The 26,401-nt window shown below is 36.7% G+C and overlaps 2 protein-coding genes across 4 annotated transcripts in view; one reads left to right on the plus strand and one right to left on the minus strand.

The window, feature by feature from the left end:
• The window catches only part of LOC121390414 (exosome component 10-like), a 35,153-nt gene extending 25,317 nt beyond the window's left edge, over positions 1–9,836 (plus strand). Inside the window, exons 17-22 of the mRNA XM_041522219.1 lie at positions 383–457; positions 2,620–2,728; positions 5,277–5,368; positions 7,278–7,542; positions 8,459–8,532; positions 9,502–9,836. Coding sequence (XP_041378153.1) covers positions 383–457; positions 2,620–2,728; positions 5,277–5,368; positions 7,278–7,542; positions 8,459–8,532; positions 9,502–9,591 — 705 coding nt within the window. The 3' untranslated portion in view covers positions 9,592–9,836. The remainder of the gene's footprint in view (positions 1–382; positions 458–2,619; positions 2,729–5,276; positions 5,369–7,277; positions 7,543–8,458; positions 8,533–9,501) is intronic.
• A 4,161-nt stretch (positions 9,837–13,997) lies between these two features.
• LOC121390127 (putative oxidoreductase YteT) overlaps positions 13,998–26,401 on the minus strand; it is a 34,246-nt gene continuing 21,842 nt past the window's right edge. For 2 of the 3 annotated variants that reach the window (XM_041521865.1, XM_041521867.1), the window contains exons 8-13: positions 26,239–26,328; positions 25,105–25,233; positions 23,626–23,727; positions 20,240–20,309; positions 19,255–19,349; positions 16,476–17,016 (exon numbers count right to left, since the gene is read on the minus strand). In XM_041521865.1, the coding sequence (XP_041377799.1) occupies positions 16,888–17,016; positions 19,255–19,349; positions 20,240–20,309; positions 23,626–23,727; positions 25,105–25,233; positions 26,239–26,328 (615 nt within the window). In that variant the 3' untranslated portion in view covers positions 16,476–16,887. Of the gene's footprint in view, positions 14,851–16,475; positions 17,017–19,254; positions 19,350–20,239; positions 20,310–23,625; positions 23,728–25,104; positions 25,234–26,238; positions 26,329–26,401 lie in introns of those variants that run through there. The other variant, XM_041521866.1, reaches the window with a different exon arrangement.

Raw genomic sequence — 26,401 nt, forward strand, 5'->3', positions numbered from 1 at the left:
GGACATAGTCCAGTGGTAAAACGCTCGCTTGTTGCGTGATTGGCCTAGGATTGGTCCCCGTCAGTGAGCCCATATTTCTCATTCCAGCCAGTGCACCACGACTGGTATATCAAAGGCCGTGGTATGTACTACCCTGTCTGTGGGATGGTACATATAAAAGATCCCTTGCTGCTAATCGAAAAGAGTAGCTTGTGAAGTGGCGACAGCGGGTTTCCTCTCAATATCTGTGTGGTCCTTAACGATATGTCCGACACCATATAACCGTAAATAAAATGTGTTGAGTGCGTCGTTAAATAAAACATTTCTTTCTTTCTACAACTATGATCATTGTAATATGATTGTAATGCTATTTCTGGACATGTTCTTTTTCTCTTGGTTTCAGTATTTACCACCAGATGTAGTCAGCAAAGAGTCCACTGGACTGCAAGATGACAAACCGTCACTTCAAATGGATGTTGTATGTATCTTGATAGAAATATTTATCCTGCAACCACTGTTTCTGTTGACAGATTATGATGACCGATTAAAGCAAAGTCATAAACGTATACTAGCATAGGTATGCATAGATACATTACAAAATTGCTCATTTGACCTCTAGGTCATCGTACAATGTGGCTGAAATAACAGAAATGATAGCTTTTCCCCATAACTTTTATGGTCTGCAGGTTAAAGATAATAACTAGTAAATGAAGTTGGATATCTGCTTTATCCTGTTACGGCCAAAAGAGAAATTGCCCATTCTTACCGTCACAGGATAAAGCAGATATCTGACGTCATTAACTAGTTATTCTCTATTTAATTTATTTCTCTTGTTCACTTGATATTGTTCCCTTGATATCTTAATTAAAAGTTAAAAGTTTGTTTTGTATAATGACACCACCAGAGCATATTGATTTATTAATCATCGGCTATTCGATGTCGAGCATTTTATGAATCTAATTGGTAGAAACCCACCACATTTTTCCATTAGCATCAAGGGTTCTAATCATTCTTTTACATGCGCCATCCCACAGATAGGACCAAACATACATGGCATTTAAAAAAAATTATCCACTGAGAGGGTTTGATCCTGTAGCCCAAACACCTCAGAAAAATACTCTACCGACCTAGCTAGATCCCACCCCTCTTGCCAACCAGTGCCTCATGTGTGGTACATCAAAGGCCATGGTATGTACTGTCCTGTACAGAGAAGAGCTATGCTATGTTTAACACTGTTTTATTTAGCAACTATGGTGAGATAGCAAAAGTTAAATAATTCAACGTATATAAAAAAAAAAAAAAATAGCTACATGGACTCCTACCAAATATTACCAATGAAGCTTTAATGTACATCTGTAAGAATGAAAGTTCTATTTTATGTCATTAAAAAGAAATAACTTAAAAAGAAATATATTAAAAAATGAAATGAACAGTCCATGAATTGCTGCTGTTGTTCATACTATGTTAGCTCCACACCTTGTCATTTCTGTGGTGCTCTGCATAGGTGAAGGAAATTACTACAAACTAAGTTTATTTGTTTTGTTCAACGACACCACTAGAGCACATTGATTTATTAATCATCAGCTATTGGATGTCAAATAATTTGGTAATTTTGATATATAGTCTTTTTCCATTATATATAGTCTTTTTCCATTTACCGGCCTCGGTGGCGTCGTGGCAGGCCATCGGTCTACAGGCTGGTAGGTACTGGGTTCGGATCCCAGTCGAGGCATGGGATTTTTAATCCAGATACAGACTCCAAACCCTGAGTGAGTGCTCCGCAAGACTCAATGGGTAGGTGTAAACCACTTGCACCGACCAGTGATCCATAACTGGTTCAACAAAGGCCATGGTTTGTGCTATCCTGCCTGTGGGAAGTGCAAATAAAAGATCCCTTGCTGTTAATCGGAAGAGTAGCCCATGTAGTGGCGACAGCGGGTTTCCTCTCAAAATCTGTGTGGTCCTGAACCATATGTCTGACGCCATATAACCGTAAATAAAATGTGTTGAGTGCGTCGTTAAATAAAACACTTCTTTCTTTCTTTTTTTTCCATTAGCAGCAAGGGATCTTTCATATGCACCATACCACACCCAGAATAGCACATAATATATGGCCTTTGATATACCAGCTGTGGAACGTAGCCCAGTGGTAAAACGCTTGCTTGATGCATGGTCGGTTTGGAATCGATTCCCGTCGGTGGGCCCCTTGGGCTATTTCTCATTCCAGCCAGTGCACCACGACCATGAAAGGCTGTGGTATGTGCTATCCTGTCTGTGGGATGGTGTATATGAAAGATCCTTTGCTACTAATGGAAAAAATGTAGCGGGTTTCCTCTATGACCAAATGTTTGACATCCAACAGCCGATGATCAATAAATCAATGTGCTCTAGTGGTGTCGTTAAAAAAAAAATTGATATACCAGTTGTGGTGCACTGGCTGCAGCGAGAAATAGCCAAGTGGGCCCACCTATGGGTATCGATCCCAGACCAACCGCACATCAGGCGAGTGCTTTACCACTGGGCTACGTCCCTCCTCTCATCATTTACCTACATGTACTTTGATATACCAGTCGTGCTGGAACAAAGCTGAGATAGCAGATGGATTCCAGTTTGATTTTTACAAATGTTTGACTGTTTCAGGATCACAAACACCTCTGGAAGTTGAAGCCAAACACAGTGAAAAAGGCCACGAAGAGAAGAGAAGAAGAAGAACTTGATCCAGAAACTGGACAACCACAACACTTGTTTGGTAAATTTGTCGTGGACGACAGTCACTTTTTGGACCCTAGTTTTGGCTTCGTACACAATAAATAGAACATATCCAGCAGTAATATTTTGATATGATCTATTTGACAAAAGGTACTTTTTATTTCTTTCATCTTTTAAAACATAAAATTAATATTTTGTCCAGAATAAGGATAAATAAATAAATACCAACCTGTAAACAGCATTGTCTGCTTGTTATAGAAATTTGACAGGGGTCAAGGTTAGTATTTTATTAGGTTATTAAGTTAGGTTTTTATTTTAATGTGTCAAAGCATTGTAATAATATAGCTAATTTTGAATTTGAATGACATCCGTATTCCAATGATGTCACTTTGAATTTCCTTACAATAACCATAAACTGAGTACATGATGTTTCCGTTTTAAGAATCCTGGAAAAATTCCAATGCAAAATTGTTATTGAATTTTTGTTTGTTTGAACATTAATAATGCACCTGAATGTGTTTGAAGAAAATCTTGTGATTGAAAATTTTTACCTTTTACAAAATATGGATTTCAAGTGAAATTACAGTAGGATATGCTATATTTATTGTGTATGAAGCCAAAACAAGGGTGCGAAAAGTGACTGCCATCGACATTAGTCTTGTCTAGCTCTGCCAGTGTACACTGACTTAATGCTACACTTGTTTGGTAAATTTGTCTAGTCTTGTCTAGCTCTGCCAGTGTACACTGACTTAATGCTACACTTGTTTGGTAAATTTGTCTAGTCTTGTCTAGCTCTGCCAGTCTACACTGACTTAATGCTACACTTGTTTGGTAAATTTGTCTAGTCTTGTCTAGCTCTGCCAGTCTACGCTGACTTAATGCTACACTTGTTTGGTAAATTTGTCTAGTCTTGTCTAGCTCTGCCAGTCTACGCTGACTTAATGCTACACTTGTTTGGTAAATTTGTCATCTAGCGCTGCCAGTGTACACAGAGTTGACGCCACATTTGTTGGTAAATTTGTCATAGCACTGCCAGTGTACACCGACTTGATGCCACATTTGTTGGTAAATTTGTCATAGCACTGCCAGTGTACACCGACTTGATGCCACATTTGTTGGTAAATTTGTCATATAGCACTGCCAGTGTACACCGACTTGATGCCACATTTGTTGGTAAATTTGTCATATAGCACTGCCAGTGTACACCGACTTGATGCCACATTTGTTGGTAAATTTGTCATATAGCACTGCCAGTGTACACCGACTTGATGCCACATTTGTTGGTAAATTTGTCATATAGCACTGCCAGTGTACACCGAGTTGACGCCACATTTGTTGGTAAATTTGTCATATAGCACTGCCAGTGTACACCGACTTGATGCCACATTTGTAATATAGCACTGCCAGTGTACACCGACTTGATGCCACATTTGTAATATAGCACTGCCAGTGTACACCGACTTGATGCCACATTTGTAATATAGCACTGCCAGTGTACACCGACTTGATGCCACATTTGTAATATAGCACTGCCAGTGTACACCGACTTGATGCCACATTTGTAATATAGCACTGCCAGTGTACACCGACTTGACGCCACATTTGTTGGTAAATTTGTCATCTAGCACTGCCAGTGTACACCGACTTGATGCCACATTTGTTTGCCACATTTGTCGTTTGGTCTTGTCTAGCTTTACCAGTGTACCCCGACTTAATGCCATATTTGTTTACCACATTTGTCGTTTGGTCTTGTCTAGCTTTACCAGTGTACGCTGACTTAATGCCACATTTGTTTGGTATGAATCAGAATTACCAATTATTTGACATCCAATAGCCGATGATTAATAAATAAATGTGCTCTAGTGGTGTCATTAAACAAAACAAACTTTAATTTGTTTGAACAAAGTCAAACGTCGAGATATAGACACTGTAAATAAGGAAAATAATGTATGGTGATCCGTTTGCTTTGGGACAGATTCAGACTAAAATGTGCATTTTCATTAAATGCATCTGGTAATTGCAACTTTAAAAGATAATACTTCTATCAAGTAATGCTAAGCTATTTTCTATAAATTTAATTTTTAGTTTTACCTCACATCAAGTAAAACTTTCCAGTCAAACCAGTGGAAGCTAGTCATTTTTTTTCTTCTACTTAGTAGAAATTTCCTCCACATATACAGAGCACCACATAAATGACAAGGTGTGGAGCTAACATAGTAAACCAATTTAGTATGAACAGCAGCAGTTATTGACAGTTCATTTCACTTTTTAATATACAGTTGAATCCCGTTGACCCGAACCCCATTGGTGCTTGAGAAAGTGTTTGACCCATCGGGTGGTTCGACTGAACCATTCGGTCAACAATATGTAAGTGTAACTTGGGACTTCATTTTTGGTTCGAGTGTTGCGGTGTATTCGACCCTTCGAGATTCTATTGTATTTCCTTGACGTTATTTCTGTTATTCTTACAGATGCAAACGAAAGCTTCAATGGTTATATTCAGTAGGAATCCACGTAGCTTCGTTTAGTTTCAGTTTTTTATGCCTTGAATTGTGATTAGAATTTGAAAGTCATTCATTTGCTTGTAGCTCCACCAGCAAAGAAACAAAAAGTTGACACATTTACGAATCCTGTTATTACAAAAGAGGAGGAAAAGACACAGGTGTCGCTACGGCAACAGGTTTGATATTTATTTTATAATGCTGTTAATATCAGGGTTTATTTATTCATGCTGTTAATGGGGTGGGATCTAGATCAGTCGGTAGAGTGCTTGCCTGAGATGCTTGCATTGTAGGATCAAACCACGTTAGTGGACTCATTCTCTGATTGGGGTTTTACTGTCTCAACCAGTGTACTATGACTGGTATATCAACAGCAGTGGTATGCAGACCCTGTAAGAACGGGCGGGGGCGGGGGGGGAGGGGTGTGTGTGATGGTTTTGTGTGTGTCTGCATGTCTGTCCACCCGTCTATCACAGAAATGTTTTTCACAATGCCTCAACATATTAAGCTCAAAATTTGTGTCTAGCTTCATCATGTAAAGCTGCAAATTAAGTTTGACATTCATGTGGAAGGAAGGAAAATGTTTTATTTCACGACGCACTCAACGCATTTTAATTACAGTTATATGGCATCAGACATATGGTTAAGGACCACACAGATATTGAGAGAGGAAACCCGCTCATGGGCTACTCTTTTCGATTAGCAGTAAGGGATCTTTTATATGCACCATCCCACAGACAGGATAGCACATACCACGGCCTTTCATATACCAGTCATGGTGCACTGGCTGGCATTCATGTGGATTTACCCATTTCTGACAGAGTTATCACCCTTGAACGTAGGAGATATTATAAGTTGTAGAAGCAACACGAGGGGTATATGGCTTTTTATGTACCCTCTGTGTGTTCTTTTACCCCGAGCTGAAGGCAAGTGGATAAAAGAGCACACAGAGGGTACATAAAAAGCCATATACCCCGAGAGATGCTTCTATAACAAATTTATCTTGCCGACATGTTAAACCATATAGCCAAATAATCAAAATAATGCCAGACAATAATTGTTAACAATTTATTATCGGAGCCGTACCACGCGGATGCGAACGAAACCACTTGCCAGTGACGAAAAATAGTTCATCGATAAACAAGTTTTTAACTTTAAATGTTTGTAATACGAAATTGTCTGAAACAGATATTAATGAAAAAAAAAAAAACTTTATTTATTTATAATCTAATTATTGCTTTAGCATTAACTGGGGTGGCTGGAAACTTGGAAATTACAGACGGGGTATAAGAGAATTTGGCTTAGCCCACAGGGGTATAAGGGATTTGTCCAACCGCAAACAACCAATGAGATTAAAGAATTTTACATGAAGGCAAGATAAGATAATTTGTGGGGCTGAGTAGAAGATGTTTTGCTTTAGCAGTACTCTCAGAATGGCTGTTTAGAATACATTTGGTGGGTTGTTAGTTCATCAGACGCCATTTAACCATAATTAAAACGTGTTGAGTGCATCGTTAAATAAAACATTTCCTTCGTTATTTCATCTTGAATCATTTGCTATTAATAATGGAAGTTCAGAACAGATTTGACTGTAGAGGCATTTTCTTGCACACTAAGATTCTGATCACCAAATAATGTATTAGGCCCACTTTACATTCATACGATTTTGAGTGCCATGCCGCACCCAACTTTACTAATGTAGTGCATATGCATAGTACCTTTTCCATATATATATTTTCACATGCTGACATTCCGCACACAACTTTATTAATGTAGTGCATATGCATAGTACCTTTTTCCATATACATATACGCAAATATCATATGGATATGGAAATGCTTAAATGTCCTGCAGAATCATGTTAATGAGAAGCGGACCTTGCAGTTAATAAAGTTAAAGTTTGTTTTGTTTAATGACACCACTAGAGCACACTGATTAATTAATCATCAGCTGTTGGATATCAAACATTTGGTAATTCTGACTCGTAGTCATCAGAGGAAGCCCGCTACATTTTTCCAAATGCAGAAAGGGATCGTTTATATGCACTTTCCCACAGACAGGAAAGTACAATTAAGAATTTATCTTTAGATGGCTCCCAAGAAGAAGAATAAGAAGAAGAAACAAAACAAAGATTATCTGTACGAGGCGGAGGATCCAACCATCTCCAGGATCCAGGACGAGCAGGTTGCTCTGGGAGACAGCAAATCGGATCGCTTGGAAACACAGAAGAAACGAGAGGAAGCGGACACAGACAACACAGAGAAACGACAGAAGAAGAAAAAGAAGAAGAAACCAGACCTGAAAGAATTCAAGCCTTACGATTACAGCAAAGCAGATACGTCCATATTTGAAGGTTTGCAGGGTTTTTTTTATTACTGGCGTCGACACTTCTTCACCAATAGGTTCAAGTGTTGTTTGTTATATATTGTGAAATACAGTCTGTATTGTTATTGTAGAGTATGATCAATATTGACCATGGAATATGATATGCATAATGTATTGTGGTAGTGGAATATAATGTGTATTGACATAGTGGAATACGATCTGTCATCATGCAGTCTGATCTATATTGTCTTGGTAGAATATGATCTTTTCTGTACTGGATTCATAATGGAATATCTGTAGTCAGTAGAATATAATTTGTATTGTCATAGTGGAATATGATCTATATTATCATAGTGGAATATGATCTATATTGTCATCATGCAGTCTGATCTACATTATCTTGGTAAGAGTATGCTCTACAATGTACTGGATTCATAATGGAATAATTTTTCTGTAGTCGGTAGAATATAATTTGTATTGTCATAGTGGAATATGATCTATATTGTCATAGAGGAATATGATCTATATTGTCAGTGGAATATGATCGATATTGTCATCATGCAGTCTGATCGACATTATCTTGGTAGAGTATGATCTACAATGTACTGGATTCATAATGGAATATCTGTAGTCAGTAGAATACAATTTGTATTGTCATAGTGGAATATGATCTATAGTCATAGTGGAATATCTGTATTGTCATCATGCAGTCTGATCTATATTGTCATAGTGGAATATAATCTATATTGTCATAATGGAATATGATCTATATTGTCATAGTGGAATATGATTTGTGTTGTTATACTGGAATCTGATCAGTAAGATTTTTATTTACCTGTTGGATTTGTTAAGTAAGAAGGGAAACCATGATAAAATTTGAACCTTGCTGCATTGACATCATGTCACATTTGCTGGTCACACTTTACACTTTTTTTTCATTTCAGCTGGCAATTCAAAAAAAAATGTTTTTGACCCAAATGCTAAAGGACGCAAGAAGAAACAGAACAAATCTAACAAGGTATTTAGAGCATTAGTAGTCCCCTACTGGTTCTTATAGTCTTTCATAGTCTTAAGAGAGGAAACCTGCTACAGTTTTCTATTAGTAGCAAGGAATCTTTTATAGACAGGATACCATGGCCTTCAATATACCAGTCGTGGTGCACTGGCTGGAACAAGAAATAGACCAATCGGCCCACCATCGGGGATCGATCCTAGACGGATTGTGCATCACCTGTCTATGGGCTGGCCAAGTGCATATAAAAAATCTCTTGCAGCTTTATACTTTCGATCAATTAAGTCAAATCAACCAATTAGCACCATTTTCAATTTTGATGAACCCATTCTAAATTATGCGTCAAAATTACCTGTAAGAAATTACGTAATATTTGGCTTTAATCCTGCGGGACAAAACCAACCCTTGCCTGCTACTGACCCTGGTCGGGCTGCTTGTGCTCCCTTGTACATGTCAGCGCGGATGACACACACACACACCTCCACCACCACCACCACCACTTCAAACCTTTTCTTGTTCTGGACGGAGGAGCTGGTGAAAGTCAAAACCTGCGCCCATGACAGGCGTGTGCTACAACAGCTTTTCTTTCTTCAACTTATTTCTGTACTTATATCCAATTAAGGTTCATGCACGCAGTCCTGGGCACACACCTCAGTTGTTAAAGTTTTAGTGGTTAGTGAGAGACAAAAGAGTGTAGTGGCCCATTGAGTCATAAAAACTCACTCTGCGTGGCAGCCGGTACCGGGCTGTGAACCCTGCATCTACCAGCCTTAAGTCTGATGACTCAACCACACCGCTACTGAGGCCGGTTACAACAGCTTGTTCTAACTGTGAACGTTAAAAGTTCTGACCTGACCTGACCTGACCTGACCTGACCTGACCTTTATTGATTGGAGGAACCTTTATAGCAGTAGGACCAAATACAGCTCACATGAAAAATGTTTTAAAATGTTTTAAATGTTGTATTGTTTACAGGTGAAGAATCCATTTTTCCGAAACAGCAAAGGTCAGAAGAGTGTGACCTTCAGCTCAGGGGGCAGAGGTCAGGGCAAAGGTCAGAGGTGAAGAAAAAAAACACTTTGTGGTTCAGTTGCATTAACAGACAGAGAGGTGCTAAACACGTATACCTAAAGTTGAATTGCTTGGTGGCGAATCAAATATTGGAACTCTGTGCATAATCAAGGTGCATTTATAAATATTGCACTTTGCATTATTGTTGAAGATAACTTTCAGAATATACCAAATTAAAAACAAATCATGTGTTTTACATGCATTTTATGTACAATTACATAAAAATATGTTAATTTCTATCAAATTGTATGTTGTTTTTGTTTTGTTTTTATTTTGCAGGTTTTTTTTTTTTTTATCTCATCTTGACAAATTCAGAAGTTTAACTCCATTTCTTATAAACTGTTAGTCCTAGACCAATGAAACTTGGTGTTTAGTTGCACCTTGTATGTTCATCTCAGTGCATTTGAAAACAAATTATAAAATTATATTTTCAATTTAAAAGCTTGATTCACTTTAAAAAATAAAGTTTTTGCAGTTAATTTTTTTTTTTTTTTAAAGAACTTAATTAAAATCCTGAATTTTACATTACAAATTATTTCTTTTATATAATTAATACTTTTAAAAAAAAAAAATCACTGTGCAAAACTCCCAAAATGGCAAATGCTTCGTCACAATGTGCTTCCTACATTTCATTTCAGTTAGCTACTAGTTAAAATCAAACTTATGGTAAAGAACTGTGAGAATTACATTCTCCTAATGACAGCAAGTTGTCGTGGAAACAGGGAGTAAAATATGATTTAGGAGATGTATGTAACATTTTTTGTTTTTAATATGCATTGAATGAACATTATGGATACAAGTGACTAAAATTTGTTTTGTTTAACGACACCACTAGAGCACATTGATTAATTAATCATCGGCAATTAGATGTCAAACATTTGACTCGTAGTCATCAAAGGAAACCGCTACATTTTTCCTAATGTAGCAAGGGATCTTTTATATGAACTTTCCCACAGACAGGAAAGCACATACTATGGCCTTTGACCAGTTGTGGTGCACTGGTTGTAACAATAAAAAAAACAATCAGTTGAATGGATCCACTGAGGTGGTTCGATCCTACGACACAAGCACCTCAAGCGAGCACTCAACCAACTGAGCTAAATCTCACTCCTATAAGTTACTATGTCGGATACCAAATAAATTTATTGTAGGCGAGACACTCGAGCCACTGACCTACATCCTGCTCCTATACATTTATTGTAGGCGAGACACTCAAGCCACTGACCTACATCCTGCTCCTATACATTTATTGTAGGCGATACTCAAGCCACTGACCTACATCCTGCTCCTATACATTTATTGTAGGCGAGACACTCAAGCCACTGACCTACATCCTGCTCCTATACATTTATTGTAGGCGATACTCAAGCCACTGACCTACATCCTGCTCCTATACATTTATTGTAGGCGAGACACTCAAGCCACTGACCTACATCCTGCTCCTATACATTTATTGTAGGTGAGACATTTTCAGAATTCTTATTTTCTGTCTTGCTTTCAACAAACACAGATACCATGGTTTCTGAAGGTGTTGGTGATATACTTTTGTGATGAGATGACTTCCATTAAATCCTACAACTGTGGGGGGGGGGGGGGGGGGGGGGGGCGGGGCAGGATGTAGCTCAGTGGTAAAGTGCTCGCTTGATGCACGGTCGGTTTGGGATCGATCCCCGTCGGTGGGCCCATTGAGCTATTTCTCGTTCTAGCCAGTGCACCACGACTGGTACATCAGAAAATGTGGTATGTGCAATCCTGTCTGTGGGATGGTGCATACAAAAGATCCCTTTGTACTAATGGAAAAATGTAGCGGGTTTTCTCTCTCGGACTACATGTCAAAATTATCAAATGTTTCACATCCAATTAATAAATAAATTAATAAATCAGTGTCGTTAAACAAAACAAACTTCTTCCTACAACTGATTCTTTAAACTGATTTGTCCCACCAGTCTCGCCACACCAGTACCAAACTTAATTTACTATAGTCTGCTAGAATTTAAACTTCGGAATATGGCATCCTAGTGGCGTGTTCATGAGGCCAAGGGCTTGTGAACAATTTGACTGGTACCATCATCTTCTATCACATCACATTCATCTATCAATAGGTGCAAAAACCAGTCTAATGAGCAACTATGAACAATTTGACTGGTACCATCATCTTCTATCACATCACATTCATCTATCATTAGGTACAAAAACCAGTCTAATGAGCAACTATGAACAATTTGACTGGTACCATCATCTTCTATCACATCTCATTCATCTATCAATAGGTGCAAAAACCAGTCTAATGAGCAACTATGAACAATTTGACTGGTACCATCATCTTCTATCACATCACATTCATCTGACTTTGGGTCCAAAAACCAGTCTAGTGAGCAACCGTGATCACTTGCCCTTCTGAACATACCTCTGCGATCAAAACTCATCATTAGAGAAACAAATGTGGAACAAATTCTATCTTTTTCATGAATAGTTGCAAATTTATCAGAAAATAGAGATTATTATTCGAGCTTGAGTATAGCAACTGATTTTATGAAACGAGTTTCAGGATTCTTTTATTGCCCAAGCGAGATCAAGGATAATATATTAATCCCGAAATGATTCACACGCGAGTGTAATAATTTCTTTATTATCTATATTATTAAATTTTATGAACAGGCAAACAAGGGCGGTGTCAAAATATTTCAAACGTAATCAGAAGGAGATGATGTCATTTTCTGAAATTTTGGTAAGCGATTACACAAAGCTAAGAATGGGGAAGCAACATTATGTTATGACGTTGCTTCCCAAAATTATGTCATTCATTGGTCACGTGAAATTGTGATGACACGTGAGTCAATATTGGTTATCTATAGAGATTATTATCCGAGCTTGTGTGTCGTACTGATTTTACGAAACAAGTGTCAGGATTTTTGTATTGCGATATCGAGGGTAATACATTAATCCTGACAAGAGTTTCGTAAAATCAATACGACACACACGCAAGTGTAATAATTTCTTTATTATCCATATTATTATTGTCATTTTTTTCATGAATAACAAGGCCCAAGGGCCATCTCAAAATGTTTCAACCACAACTAGGAGACAACGAAATGATGTCATATTTCACAGGCACAGTCTGAGCTAGGACTGGAGAAGCAACGTCATGTTATGACATTGCTTCCCAACATTATGTCATTGCACTTATTACACGTATGCTTCATATGATTATTATTAACCCGGTTATGTTGAACCATGTGGATAATAATTACCTGTATATCTTGAACTATGTGGATATTAATTCTTTTATGCAGTCAAAAAACGGTCATCTGTCGCACTAGTAGTTATATAGAGAGAATTCGTCACAAATACTGATTACCTAGAGGAGGTTGATATTTTACACACATGTATTAAAAAACACTAGTAGAGAATAAAACTTTAATTTGATATTTAGTAAATCAGTTCTAAAGTCGTCTTAATTTGTAATATGTCATAATCACAATTGGCACAAATGTAGTTCAACATCATTCACGTTTAACTAAATCTTATCAAAACGTTATGCTCAATAAATATATTAACCAGGTTAATAATGTAAAATATCAAATGGATTTATGACATGGATATTACAATGGGACAAATTTACAAAGCCTGTGTATGTCTTACATATGTGAAACTACATACATTTAACAAAAATAGCCTTCGTAAACTTTTGGCAAGCTGATTAATACTTTCAGCACTTCACCCCTATGTATAAGAAATAGTAAATAATATTGTTGTAGGGAATATAAAACTACATACATTTACAAAGCTCAAACACCTGCATTTAACAAAAATAGCCTTCGTAAACTTTTGGCAAGCTGATTAATACTTTCAGCACTTCACCCCTATGTATAAGAAATAGTAAATAATATTGTTGTAGGGAATATAAAACTACATACATTTACAAAGCTCAAACACCTGCATTTAACAAAAATAGCCTTCGTAAACTTTTGGCAAGCTGATTAATACTTTCAGCACTTCACCCCTATGTATAAGAAATAGTAAATAATATTGTTGTAGGGAATATAAAACTACATACATTTACAAAGCTCAAACACCGGCATTTAACAAAAATAGCCTTCGTAAACTTTTGGCAAGCTGATTAATACTTTCAGCACTTCACCCCTATGTATAAGAAATAGTAAATAATATTGTTGTAGGGAATATAAAATATATATAATAATACTCCAGCCAGTGACTATTGTCGCTGATCAAAGGTGTGGTTTAAATATGATTGCAGCAGGCTTTTTTCTCTCCATCATTCATTTCAACTTATTTTCGTGCTTATATCCAATCAAGGTTCAAGCATGTTGTCCTGGGCACACACCTCAGCTATCTGGGCACACACCTCAGCTATCTGGGCCATCTGTCCAGGACAGAGGGACAGTTATTTGTTAGTGGTCAGTGATTAGTTAGAGAGAAGAGGGTATAGTGGTCTTACACCTCCTGATTGAGTCATTAAAACTCACTCTGGGTGGCTTATGTCCGATGGCTTAACCACGACACCAGTTTCTCTCCATCACTTAACATGCTATACCACGGGTCATAACTGTCAAAAACTTCGCCCCTGATATTTGCTGATTAAACAATGTGCTGGGGGTGTTACTGGACAAATATTCTTCGCAGTCCGAGTTCAGCGCAAGTCATCATTTGTTGGGGAACGAAGACCATCAGTAATAATCTGTAAGAGGTTGAAGGCAGTGGTCAACTTTAAGAGGCGTCCATGCATCTATGACAGAGAATACTACATGTGCGGCTGTTGGGACACCATTTAGCTTACGAGTTGGTTTGAAACAAATCCTAATGCAGGCCACAGCACTGGTGTAGGAAGGGGCGGGGGGGCAGGCAAGGGGGGCATGTGCTCCCCACTTTTCAGATATTTCTCTTTATATTTGCTTTATAATAGTGTAATGGTGTGTAAATATAAAACTGTGCCACCCCCCTCCCCCGGCACCTTTCTAATGCCACTGCATAGGATTTCAAATTTCATAGGAAAACCTTTTTGGGTCCGTGCCTTGTGATCATGGGAACCCATCGGAAACTGTATATATAATTTTTTCGTTGAATAGTCGATATAGTAATCATGGGAAGCAAATTTTTGGTTCCGTGAATTTACCGACACAGTACCAGAAACGACTGTTTCCGTGAATTTACCGACACAGTACCAGAAACGACTGTTTCCGTGAATTTACCGACACAGTACCAGAAATGACTGTTTCCGTGAAATCGAAGGACCTGTAATGAGCAAAAGCAAGTTTGATATATTTTTAAACAACGAGTTGTCAGATAAATGCAGTACTCTATTTTTTACAGGTTTAAAATAAATTCTTTTCCACATAAAACGTATTTATGGCCCCATAGCTTGTAGTTAACTTAAGCGGTACAGCTTTAGGTCGTTATTTGATTTTTTCATTGCAACTTATTTCCATACTTATGTCCAATTAAGGTTCAGGCACGCTGTCCTGGGCACACACCTCAGCTATCTTGGCCGTCTGTCCAGGACAGACGGTTAGTGGTTAGTTAGAGAGACGAGGGTGTAGTGGTCTTAAAACTACCTACTGAGTCGTTAAAACTCGCTCTGGGTCAAGATCATGACTAGGGAGAGAACTGAGATAATTACTTGCTAAAGAATCAACATCATCATCTGCTGCTGAATCAAGATCGTGACTAGGGAGAGAAATGAGATAATTACTTGCTAAAGAATCAACATCATCATCTGCTGCTGAATCAAGATCGTGACTAGGGAGAGAACTGAGATAATTACTTGCTAAAGAATCAACATCATCATCTGCTGCTGAATCAAGATCGTGACTAGGGAGAGAAATGAGATAATTACTTGCTAAAGAATCAACATCATCATCTGCTGCTGAATCAAGATCGTGACTAGGGAGAGAAATGAGATAATTACTTGCTAAAGAATCAACATCATCATCTGCTGCTGAATCAAGATCGTGACTAGGGAGAGAAATGAGATAATTACTTGCTAAAGAATCAACATCATCATCTGCTGCTGAATCAAGATCGTGACTAGGGAGAGAAATGAGGTAATTACTTAATAAAGAATCAACATCATCACCTGCTGCTGAATCAAGATCGTGACTAGGGAGAGAAATGAGATAATTACTTGCTAAAGAATCAACATCATCATCTGTTGCTGAATCAAGATCGTGACTAGTGAGAGAACTGAGATAATTACTTAATAAAGACAAAATAGACAACTGCAACATTTGACCCCCCAAAAATGCACTAGGCGTCGAGCATGGCAATAGTAGTTATTTACTATCCCAACATTGAATATCACTAGCCATGGGAGTGGGGGCTACCATAATCTAGAATCCCTGCAATTCAGGCTGTGCTTAATTAATTTTCAGATGTACACAACAATGAATCTTCGGTATCTCTCCACTTTGTAATTACCCTGTTTAATTCTGATATCAATATGTTATATAAGTACAGATTAAGATTATCTAATGTCTGTTTGCTATATGTAATATGTAAGGTAATGAACTCGGGGGGGGGTACGACCATCCGTGACATTACCATAACACATTTATGGGACAATAAACTTCTTCTTTTTTTGAATAAAATAAAAATTACAGTGAAACCCCCCTAAACCGGACACCCCTGGGACCAAGTAATTTGTCCAGGTTTAAGAGGTATCCGGTTTAGAGAGGTTATTTTCTGTACTGATTTTTAAAAAAGGACCGTGAAAATTGTCCGGTTTTGAGAGGTTTCACTGTATGGAAAAATATCCGCCCGGTCCCCCCTTCCCCTAACCCTAACCCCAACCCTAACCCCAACCCCAACCCTAGTCCTAACCCCAGCCATAACCCTAACCCTAACCCTCAACCCTAACTAAAAATAATAATGGAGGGGACCGGGCGGATATTATACCCACTGTATTAATTCAAGCATGTGGTGTGGTAGTCTATTTTCATTAGACACCCAACAAAGTATAATAATTGTATTCAGCGCTAGCTCTGGGTAAGAAAAATGTTTCGCCAAATTGTCTGTTAAACTTGAAAAATTGCAGAAATCAACAGTTATTTTCTAAAAAAAATGTCAATTATTCCATTAATGTTTTTTTTGCCATATTAAAATAAAATAAAAATAAAATCTGCCAACTTCTTTCAAACTTAGCAGTTGGCGAATTTGACAGGTGCCAAAGCTAGCCCTGATATTTTTTCGTGCTGGGGTTTCGTTAAACACTAGCTGTCTGAGGGGCCAATCCAGTTTAAATTATTCATTCCTCACACTTGCTTGCTTCGTTCTCTAGAATGAACCGTCTGGATTGATGGTCACTACTTGGTTTTCTTTCCGAGCTTTCTCCGCAGCAAAAACTAGAAGATGGCTGCCGAGAGTGTCGTCTGCCCCGGTCAGGACCAGATCCTTTCGGCCTTCCTGAAAAACATTCACCATCCTCATCAGTGAGTATAAGTCCCAAAAACACACCGGGTCTGGGTCTGGAACTGGGTCTGGGTGGGTCTGTGCCTGGGTCTGTGTGGGACTGGGTCTGGGTGGGCTTGTGTCTGTGTCTGGGACTGGGTCTGGGTGGGTCTGGGTCTGGCGAGTGTGGCAATGACGCCATGTCTGGTGTATTTCGACGTCTGGGTCTGTAACTGTTACGTGTTTTCAATATATATTAATGCGTTCATATCTTTAGATAAATTTAGTATTATTTACTTCAAATCTATAAACATCAATAATAAGTATGAGAAATTCAGACTGATTAACATAAATCTTTCTTGTTGTTTATTAAAAAAAATGAATGAGTAAAGTACGAACATTGTGCAGCTACCAGTTTGTTAAAATATAGCACATGTTCTGTGTCGTCTGTTGCCAGATCTGTAGTTCGCGCCAGAACAAATGCAGTGTGTTTGTCACATTCAATTCAATGTGTTTCATTTTGGACTGATACCATACTCGCCAGACTCAGACCCAAATCCAATGTGTTTTGGGTCTAACACTACAAATGTTATGCAGTGCACTCTGTCCAAACTGGCATCTGTCTAGACCAGACTTTTGTGTAAACCGGCAGTTTTAAAAACCCGTCCAGCTACCATTAATTTATTAGGAGTAAAACACTGTCTATACCGGATGCTGTGTATTCCGGACTTCGGATCCAAATTCAAGAATGTAGTAATTAACTCTGTTTACACCGGCACACATTTTTACCTCTACTGTCTGCCAGTGGTCACCTTTTAAACAATGATGGCAGTTCCCCAGTAATTAGGACACCAAAGTGTTATGAAATAATCGTGCCTATTTGAAGGCTTAATAAACAATGCACCACACCTGTTGTAATGGGTGTCGTTAGCTAGATAAATAGTATTATTATGTCTATGTGTTCATACCTGCATTATATCATACCAATCTGTTGTTTAGTACGTGCATAAATACAGTGAATATGCAGTGGTGGAGTGACAAAAAAACAACAAACGGCAATGCATCAAACTCTTCTTAGGACATTCAACTTGTTGGGACAATATTTTGTTAGAGAGAAAACGAATAGCCAACAGCAAGTTGAATGGTTTCATAGAAACACAAATATCTTTCAGGTTTATACCAATCACTAAAAGAAGCATTTCTTAGCACAGACGTCTGACACATAGTCCAAACGTTTGGTTAATATTACGTTTTATTTACGTTGGTATTTTCTAATCAGTATATCGTAAGAACCGTAACTATTGACGATTTCTGTTTACACCGCCACTCTTGTCTAAACCGGCATATTTCATCGGTCCCAAGTGAATCCAGTTTAGACAGAAAGAAAGAAGTGTTTTATTTAACGACGCACTCAACACATTTTAATTACGGTTATATGGCATCAGATATATGGTTAAAGACCACACAGATTTTTTTTTAGAGGAAACCCGCTGTCGCCACATAGGCTACTCTTTTTACGACAGGCAGCAAGGGATCTTTTATTTGCGCTTCCCACAGGCAGGATAGCACAAACCATGGCCTTTGTTGAACCAGTTTAGACAGAGTCCATTGTACTATATAGTTGCATGCAGACCTGTCAATCTTTAATCAATAGAAAGTGCAAGATTACAAGTTTGTAAGTTTTAAAACATTATTACATTGAGATACATTGACTGATTTTTGTGCCACACAGTAAACTAAATTACCACTTCAGCAACCAATCAAATAGTTCGCTAACGTTAGTCAAATGTTTGCTGGCTGAACTTTATATACTTGGGGCAGGTTGATAATGATAAATATCAAATGGATTTATGACATGGATATTATAGGTTAGTTATAGGATAAAAAAAGATTCAACAAATGGATTACATTTGTAAGTCTACAGTGCACAAACAGAAAAAAATATATATACAGTAAGACCTAATTACAACGACCATGTTTGTCCCTGGGTCACTTAGTCATCATATCGAAATTGTCATTGTATCGAATTGTCATGAGTTATCTCCTTTGCCAATATCACATGGCTGTATGTGTACTGCCAACGTGCTTCGGTATCTGTGATTATGTAATGGCGTTATAAAAAGGTGCATCCCACGTTCGTTCCTAATTTGCTCTGTCTTTGATATACCAGTTGCGCATCAAGCGAAGGCTTTACCTCTGAGTTACGTCCAGCCCCGCGATAGAAACAAGTTTAAAAAGAAAGAAGAAACCTACCAGCAGTGCATGCACAAAGCTATTTACGAGATGGAAGTCCGCACCACCATGTCCACTGAGAAGACCCAAAGATTCTCTACCAAGCTCTTCAGTGGCTGAGGAAAAAAACAACCATTAATTTATTTCATTTTAATTTATTTTCACGCTGTCCTGGGCACACACCTCGGCTATCTAGGCTGTCTGTTCATGCAGGACAGTAGGTTAGTGGTTAGTGAGAGAGAAGGTGGTGTAGTGGTCTTACACCTACCCATTGAGCCCTTTAGAACTCGCTCTGGGTGGGAGCCGGTACTGGGCTGCGAACCCAGTACCTACCAGCCTTATCCTGATGGCTTAACCACGACACCACCAAGGCCGGTTAAAAAACAACCACAGATATCATCAAATTTTTTTTTTTAAAAACCCAATAAGGACAACCAAAAAAGTCTGTCTCTGGTAGTGATGTGTTTTGTTCATACCCAGATGAATTTAAAAGAAATAACAGATAATACTTATAATTAAATTTCAATCATATACTTGCTAATAATAACACAATAATTTCATCACGGCTAGCTCTGGGTGTGCAAAATATTTCGCCAAATTAGTTCCAAAAATGCAAAACTCAGTTATTTTCCAGCAAATATCAATTATTGCATGATTTTTTTTCTGCCAAATTAAAATAAAATTCGCCAATTGTCCCCAAAATTCACAAAAATGCATATTATCGATTATTTGTGAAAATATTAACTGTAATAGTTCCTCTAGTTAAGATGATGGAATAGATGTAAATATGTTTAGGTATGAGTTTGTTTTCATGTGTACACAAAGAAAAAAGGTAATAAATAATGATTAAACCTGTCTAAACTGGACCCTGAAAATACAGTTTCATGGTCCCGAATTTTCTAAATTCTTAAACACGACCCTCTGAATACTGGATCCTGTCTAAATATCAGATAAATATTAGGTCCCAAGTGTAATCCGGTTTAATGACTATGTTTTAAAAACTCACTTGTCTGTTCTGTAACGAAGTCAAACACTTTCAGAGTTTTCAGAGAAGCAGCATCACAGGTTATTTCCCCCTGAAATATGCATATCCATGTAAAACATTGGTAAATACTGCCAATATTCCCTGTGTATTATCTGTATAAATATTGTGTATCCACAGTACACATAAACTGCCAATATTCCCTGTCTATTTAGTAGAAAAACCTACAATACTGTGTATGTACTCACTGTGTAAATACTGCCAATATTCCGTGTATTCTCTGTAGAAATATTACCAAATATTGTGTGCATCTTCTGTAGACATACTGCCATTATTCCCTATGTCTTCTCTAAATCCATATTATAAATGATGAGTTTATAGCCCCTGTGAAAATACTACCAGTAGTCTGTATATTCAATATAAATACTGCTAATGTTGTGGGTATCCTCGGTAGAAATACTGTCAATATTCCCTGTATAATCTATGTAGAAATACTTGCCAATATTCCCAGTGTAATTTATATAGAAATACTGTCAATATTCCCTGTATAATCTATGTAGAAATACTTGCCAATATTCCCAGTGTAATTTACATAGAAATACTGTGTAATTTATATAGAAATACTGTCAATATTCCCTGTATAATCTATGTAGAAATACTTGCCAATATTCCCAGTGTAATTTACATAGAAATACTTGCCAATATTCCCAGTGTAATTTATATAGAAATACTGTCAATATTCCTTGTATAATCTATGTAGAAATACTTGTTAATATTCCCAGTTTCAAAGTCGGTAGAAAAGAAGCATCACAGGTTATCTCCCCCTGAAATATGCATATCCATGTAAAACACTGGTAAATATTGCCAATATTCCGTGTATTCTCTGTATAAATATTGTGTATCCACAGTACACATAAACTGCCAATATTCCCTGTGTATTTAGTAGAAAAACTAACAATACTGTGTATTTAGTAGAAAAATTAACAACACTGTGTATGCATTCTCTGTGTTGATTTGCCAATATTCCCTGTGTATTCTCTGTAGAAATACTACCAATATTATTTGTATAATCTGTAGAAATCTCTGCCAATATTCTCTGTGTAATATCTATAGAAATCCTGCCAATATTCCTTGTATAATCTATGTAGAAATACTTGCCAATATTCCCAGTGTAATTTATATAGAAATACTGTCAATATTCCCTGTATAATCTATGTAGAAATACTTGCCAATATTCCCAGTGTAATTTATATAGAAATACTGTCGATATTCCCTGTATAATCTATGTAGAAATACTTGCCAATATTCCCAGTGTAATTTACATAGAAATACTGTGTAATTTATATAGAAATACTGTCAATATTCCCTGTATAATCTATGTAGAAATACTTGCCAATATTCCCAGTGTAATTTACATAGAAATACTTGCCAATATTCCCAGTGTAATTTATATAGAAATACTGTCAATATTCCTTGTATAATCTATGTAGAAATACTTGTTAATATTCCCAGTTTCAAAGTCGGTAGAAAAGAAGCATCACAGGTTATCTCCCCCTGAAATATGCATATCCATGTAAAACACTGGTAAATATTGCCAATATTCCGTGTATTCTCTGTATAAATATTGTGTATCCACAGTACACATAAACTGCCAATATTCCCTGTGTATTTAGTAGAAAAACTAACAATACTGTGTATTTTGTAGAAAAATTAACAACACTGTGTATGCATTCTCTGTGTTGATTTACCAATATTCCCTGTGTATTCTCTGTAGAAATACTACCAATATTATTTGTATAATCTGTAGAAATCTCTGCCAATATTCTCTGTGTAATATCTGTAGAAATCCTGCCAATATTCCCTGTGTAATATCTGTAGAAATTCTGCCAATATTCCCTGTGTAATATCTATAGAAATCCTGCCAATATTCCTTGTATAATCTATGTAGAAATACTTGCCAATATTCCCAGTGTAATTTATATAGAAATACTGTCAATATTCCCTGTATAATCTATGTAGAAATACTTGCCAATATTCCCAGTGTAATTTATATAGAAATACTGTCGATATTCCCTGTATAATCTATGTAGAAATACTTGCCAATATTCCCAGTGTAATTTACATAGAAATACTGTGTAATTTATATAGAAATACTGTCAATATTCCCTGTATAATCTATGTAGAAATACTTGCCAATATTCCCAGTGTAATTTACATAGAAATACTTGCCAATATTCCCAGTGTAATTTATATAGAAATACTGTCAATATTCCTTGTATAATCTATGTAGAAATACTTGTTAATATTCCCAGTTTCAAAGTCGGTAGAAAAGAAGCATCACAGGTTATCTCCCCCTGAAATATGCATATCCATGTAAAACACTGGTAAATATTGCCAATATTCCGTGTATTCTCTGTATAAATATTGTGTATCCACAGTACACATAAACTGCCAATATTCCCTGTGTATTTAGTAGAAAAACTAACAATACTGTGTATTTAGTAGAAAAATTAACAATACTGTGTATGCATTCTCTGTGTTGATTTGCCAATATTCCCTGTGTATTGTCTGTAGAAATACTACCAATATTATTTGTATAATCTGTAGAAATCTCTGCCAATATTCTCTGTGTAATATCTGTAGAAATCCTGCCAATATTCCCTGTGTAATATCTGTAGAAATTCTGCCAATATTCCCTGTGTAATATCTATAGAAATCCTGCCAATATTCCCTGTGTAATATCTAGAAATTCTGCCAATATTGTCTGTGTAATCTGTAGAAATTCTGCAAATATTGTCTGTGTAATCTGTAGAAATCCTGCCAATATTCCCTTTGTATTATCTGTAAAAGTACTGCCAATTTTCTGTGTATTCTCTGTATAAATCCAGCCAATATACCTTGTGTATTCTCTGTATAAATACTGCCAATATTCCTAGTGTATTCTCTGTAAATATATTGCCAATATTCCCTATGTATTCTCTGTAGAAATATTGCCAATATTTCCTGTGTATTTGTAAAAGTACTGCAAATATATCATGGATATATTGCCAATATTCCCCATGTGTTTTATGGAAAAGTACTACAAATTTTCCACATATTATCTGTAGAAATACTGCCAATATTTCCTGTGTATTTCTAAAAGTACTGCCAATTTTCTGTGTATTCTCTGTAGAAATACTGCCAACATTCCCCGTGTATTCTCTGTAGAAATACTGCAAATTTTCTGTGTATTCTCTGTAGAAATACTGCCAATATCCCCTGTGTATTCTCTAGAAATACTGCAAATTTTCTGTGTATTCTCTGTAGAAATACTGCCAATATTCCGTGCATTATCTGTAGAAATACTGCCAATATTCCCTGTGTATTCTCTGTAGAAATACTGCCAATATTCTGCAAGTAATATAACCTACTTTTGTCCCATACACTTTGACCTCACGTTCACACAGTCTCTTAGTAAAGGCCATCATCGTCAAGGAAGCAGTGGCTCCACCTTCAAACTGAAAGTTTGTTACCTTGGAAACAACAACAACAACAAAATACAGCAAGCTTAATCCAAGATATGGACAAATGGTAATGAGTCCAGATGTCTAAATAGTAGATAGTTTCAATTAGCAAAACAAAATACATGTATTCAGTGGCGAATCCAGCCACTCTGGCAACAAATATGTAAGTGACACATGATTCTTTTTAATTAGCTTTTTGCTGAATTAGTAAAGAAATATAAATGTAAAATTCAACATTAATTTGCATATAACAATTTGGCTTGCATGTATTGTAGTAACTGTAACAATTTGTTTTTAAAATCCTATTTTAAAAAAATGCTATTGTCTTTCTTCCACATAAAAAACAGATAATTTAGTGCTGGGCATTCTTGTGCCAGTTGTTAATATAACCCTACCTGTTGTTAATATAACCCTACCAGTTGTTAATACAATCCTACCTGGATTGACGTGGTTATCACCCTCATAAATTAATATGAAATATTGTTAATAGTACCACAAAATACTATTAATATTACATTTTGTGATATGAATAGATTATTATACAAGCTTGTGTGTCATAATGATTTTACAAAATGGATGTCAGTTTTGTATTTACCAAGCGAGAGGCATGGTAATACATTAATCCCAACACAAGTTTTGTAAAATTAGTACAACTCACATGCAAGTGTAAGAATTTCTTTATTATTCATATTATTGGGGTTTTTTAAAATGAATAACAAGGACTGTCTCAAAATGTTTCAGCCACAACTAGGAGAAAGCAAAATGACGTCATGTTATGACATCGCTTCCCAAACTTTTTCCGTTACAATTATACTTGTTATTAGTATATTACATGTGTGCTTGGTATGGTTTTTATTAACTCAGTTATGTTGAACCATGTGAATAATAACATCCTAAATTAATACTATTAATATTACCTGGTGTGACATCACATTATATATTAATATAGACTACTATTAATACATGTATTACCTGCTGTGACATTACATCATAAATTAATATGAAATACTATTAATATTACCTGCTGTGACATCACATTATATATTAATATGAAATACTATTAATATTACCTGCTGTGACATCACATTATATATTAATATAGACTACTATTAATACATGTATTACCTGCTGTGCCATTACATCATAAATTAATATGAAATACTATTAATATTACCTGGTGGGACATAACATTATATATTAATATGAACTACTATTAATACATGACTGTATTATCTATGTGACATCACATCATACATTATATGAAATACTGTTAATATTACCTGGTGGGACATAACATTATATATTAATATGAAATACTATTAATACATGACTGTATTATCTATGTGACATCACATCATACATTATATGAAATACTATTAATATTACCTGGTGTGACATAACATCGTTATCACACTCGTAGACACACCGACCATATGGTCCTGTTTTCAGAGCCTCTGTTATACTCTCGATATCCGGAACATCTGTTAAAACGGAGACCGGCCACCCCGTCCTTCCCTGCAAAACAGTTATCTGAGTTAATGTCGTTGATTCTTGTTGTTAGGTAGTGTCAAATATTTTCAGCTATTACTGTAACAGTTTTTTTTACCATTAACTTACATATTAATTACAACTTCGGCTTTAAATTATCAACTTTGGCAATTCCAACATGTACAACTGATATCATCGCTGTTTTAACTGTGATTCATGAGTGCATGCCATCACAGCTCTCTCTCTCTCTCTCTCTCTCTCACTCACTCACTCACTCACTCACTCACTCACTCACTCACTCACTCACTCACTCACTCACTCACTCACTCACTCACTCACTCACTCACTCACTCACTCACTCTCTCTCTCTCTCTCTCTCTCTCTCTCTCTCTCTCTCTCTCTCTCTCTCTCTCTCTCTCTCTCTCTCTCTCTCTCTCTATGTACATGTATATATATTACATTGGACTCTGTCCTGTACCCGGTGAATGTTTTGATTTATTGAACCAGTCTTAGGAGTGGCAGTCCTCTTTGAGGCAAAAGAAAAGAAAAGAAAAAAGTTTGTTTTGTTTGACGACACCAGTAAAGCACATTGATTAATCAATCATCGGCTGCTGAATGTCAAACATTTGGTAATTCTGACTCGTAGTCATCAGAGGAAACCTGCTACATCTTTCCTAATGCAGCAAGGGATCTTTTATATGCACTTTCCCACAGACAGGATAGCACATACCACAGCCTTTGATATACCACTCGTGGGGCACTGACTGAAACGAGAAATAGCACAATGGGCCCAACAACGGGGATCGATCCCACACCAACTACGCATCAGGGATGTCCCACCTCTTCTTTGAGGCAATGCAATCAAAGGATCTCCGACTGAGCTAAATCCCACCAATGGTGTTGAAATTAAAACTGTTATGGCGACCAATGAGATGTTCTTACACTGTAGTGATTCAACTGTAAAAAAGATGGCAGATTTACTAGTTTATGACCTAGGACAAAAAAAGAAGAAAAAAAAGAAAGAACACTCACAGAATTCAGGTATAGTCTTTTAGCTGAGTATGGACAAGATGACTGAATTTCCTTAGGACAATCCAAACATCTCGATGCAGCCCCTGGTGGCTACATAAACACAAGGAAAGGAATGTTAGATTACGGACATCTCAGCACATTTTAAACTAAGGCTAACATAATT

The sequence above is a fragment of the Gigantopelta aegis genome, chromosome 15 (assembly GCF_016097555.1).
Source record: "Gigantopelta aegis isolate Gae_Host chromosome 15, Gae_host_genome, whole genome shotgun sequence".
Taxonomy (NCBI): domain Eukaryota; kingdom Metazoa; phylum Mollusca; class Gastropoda; order Neomphalida; family Peltospiridae; genus Gigantopelta; species Gigantopelta aegis.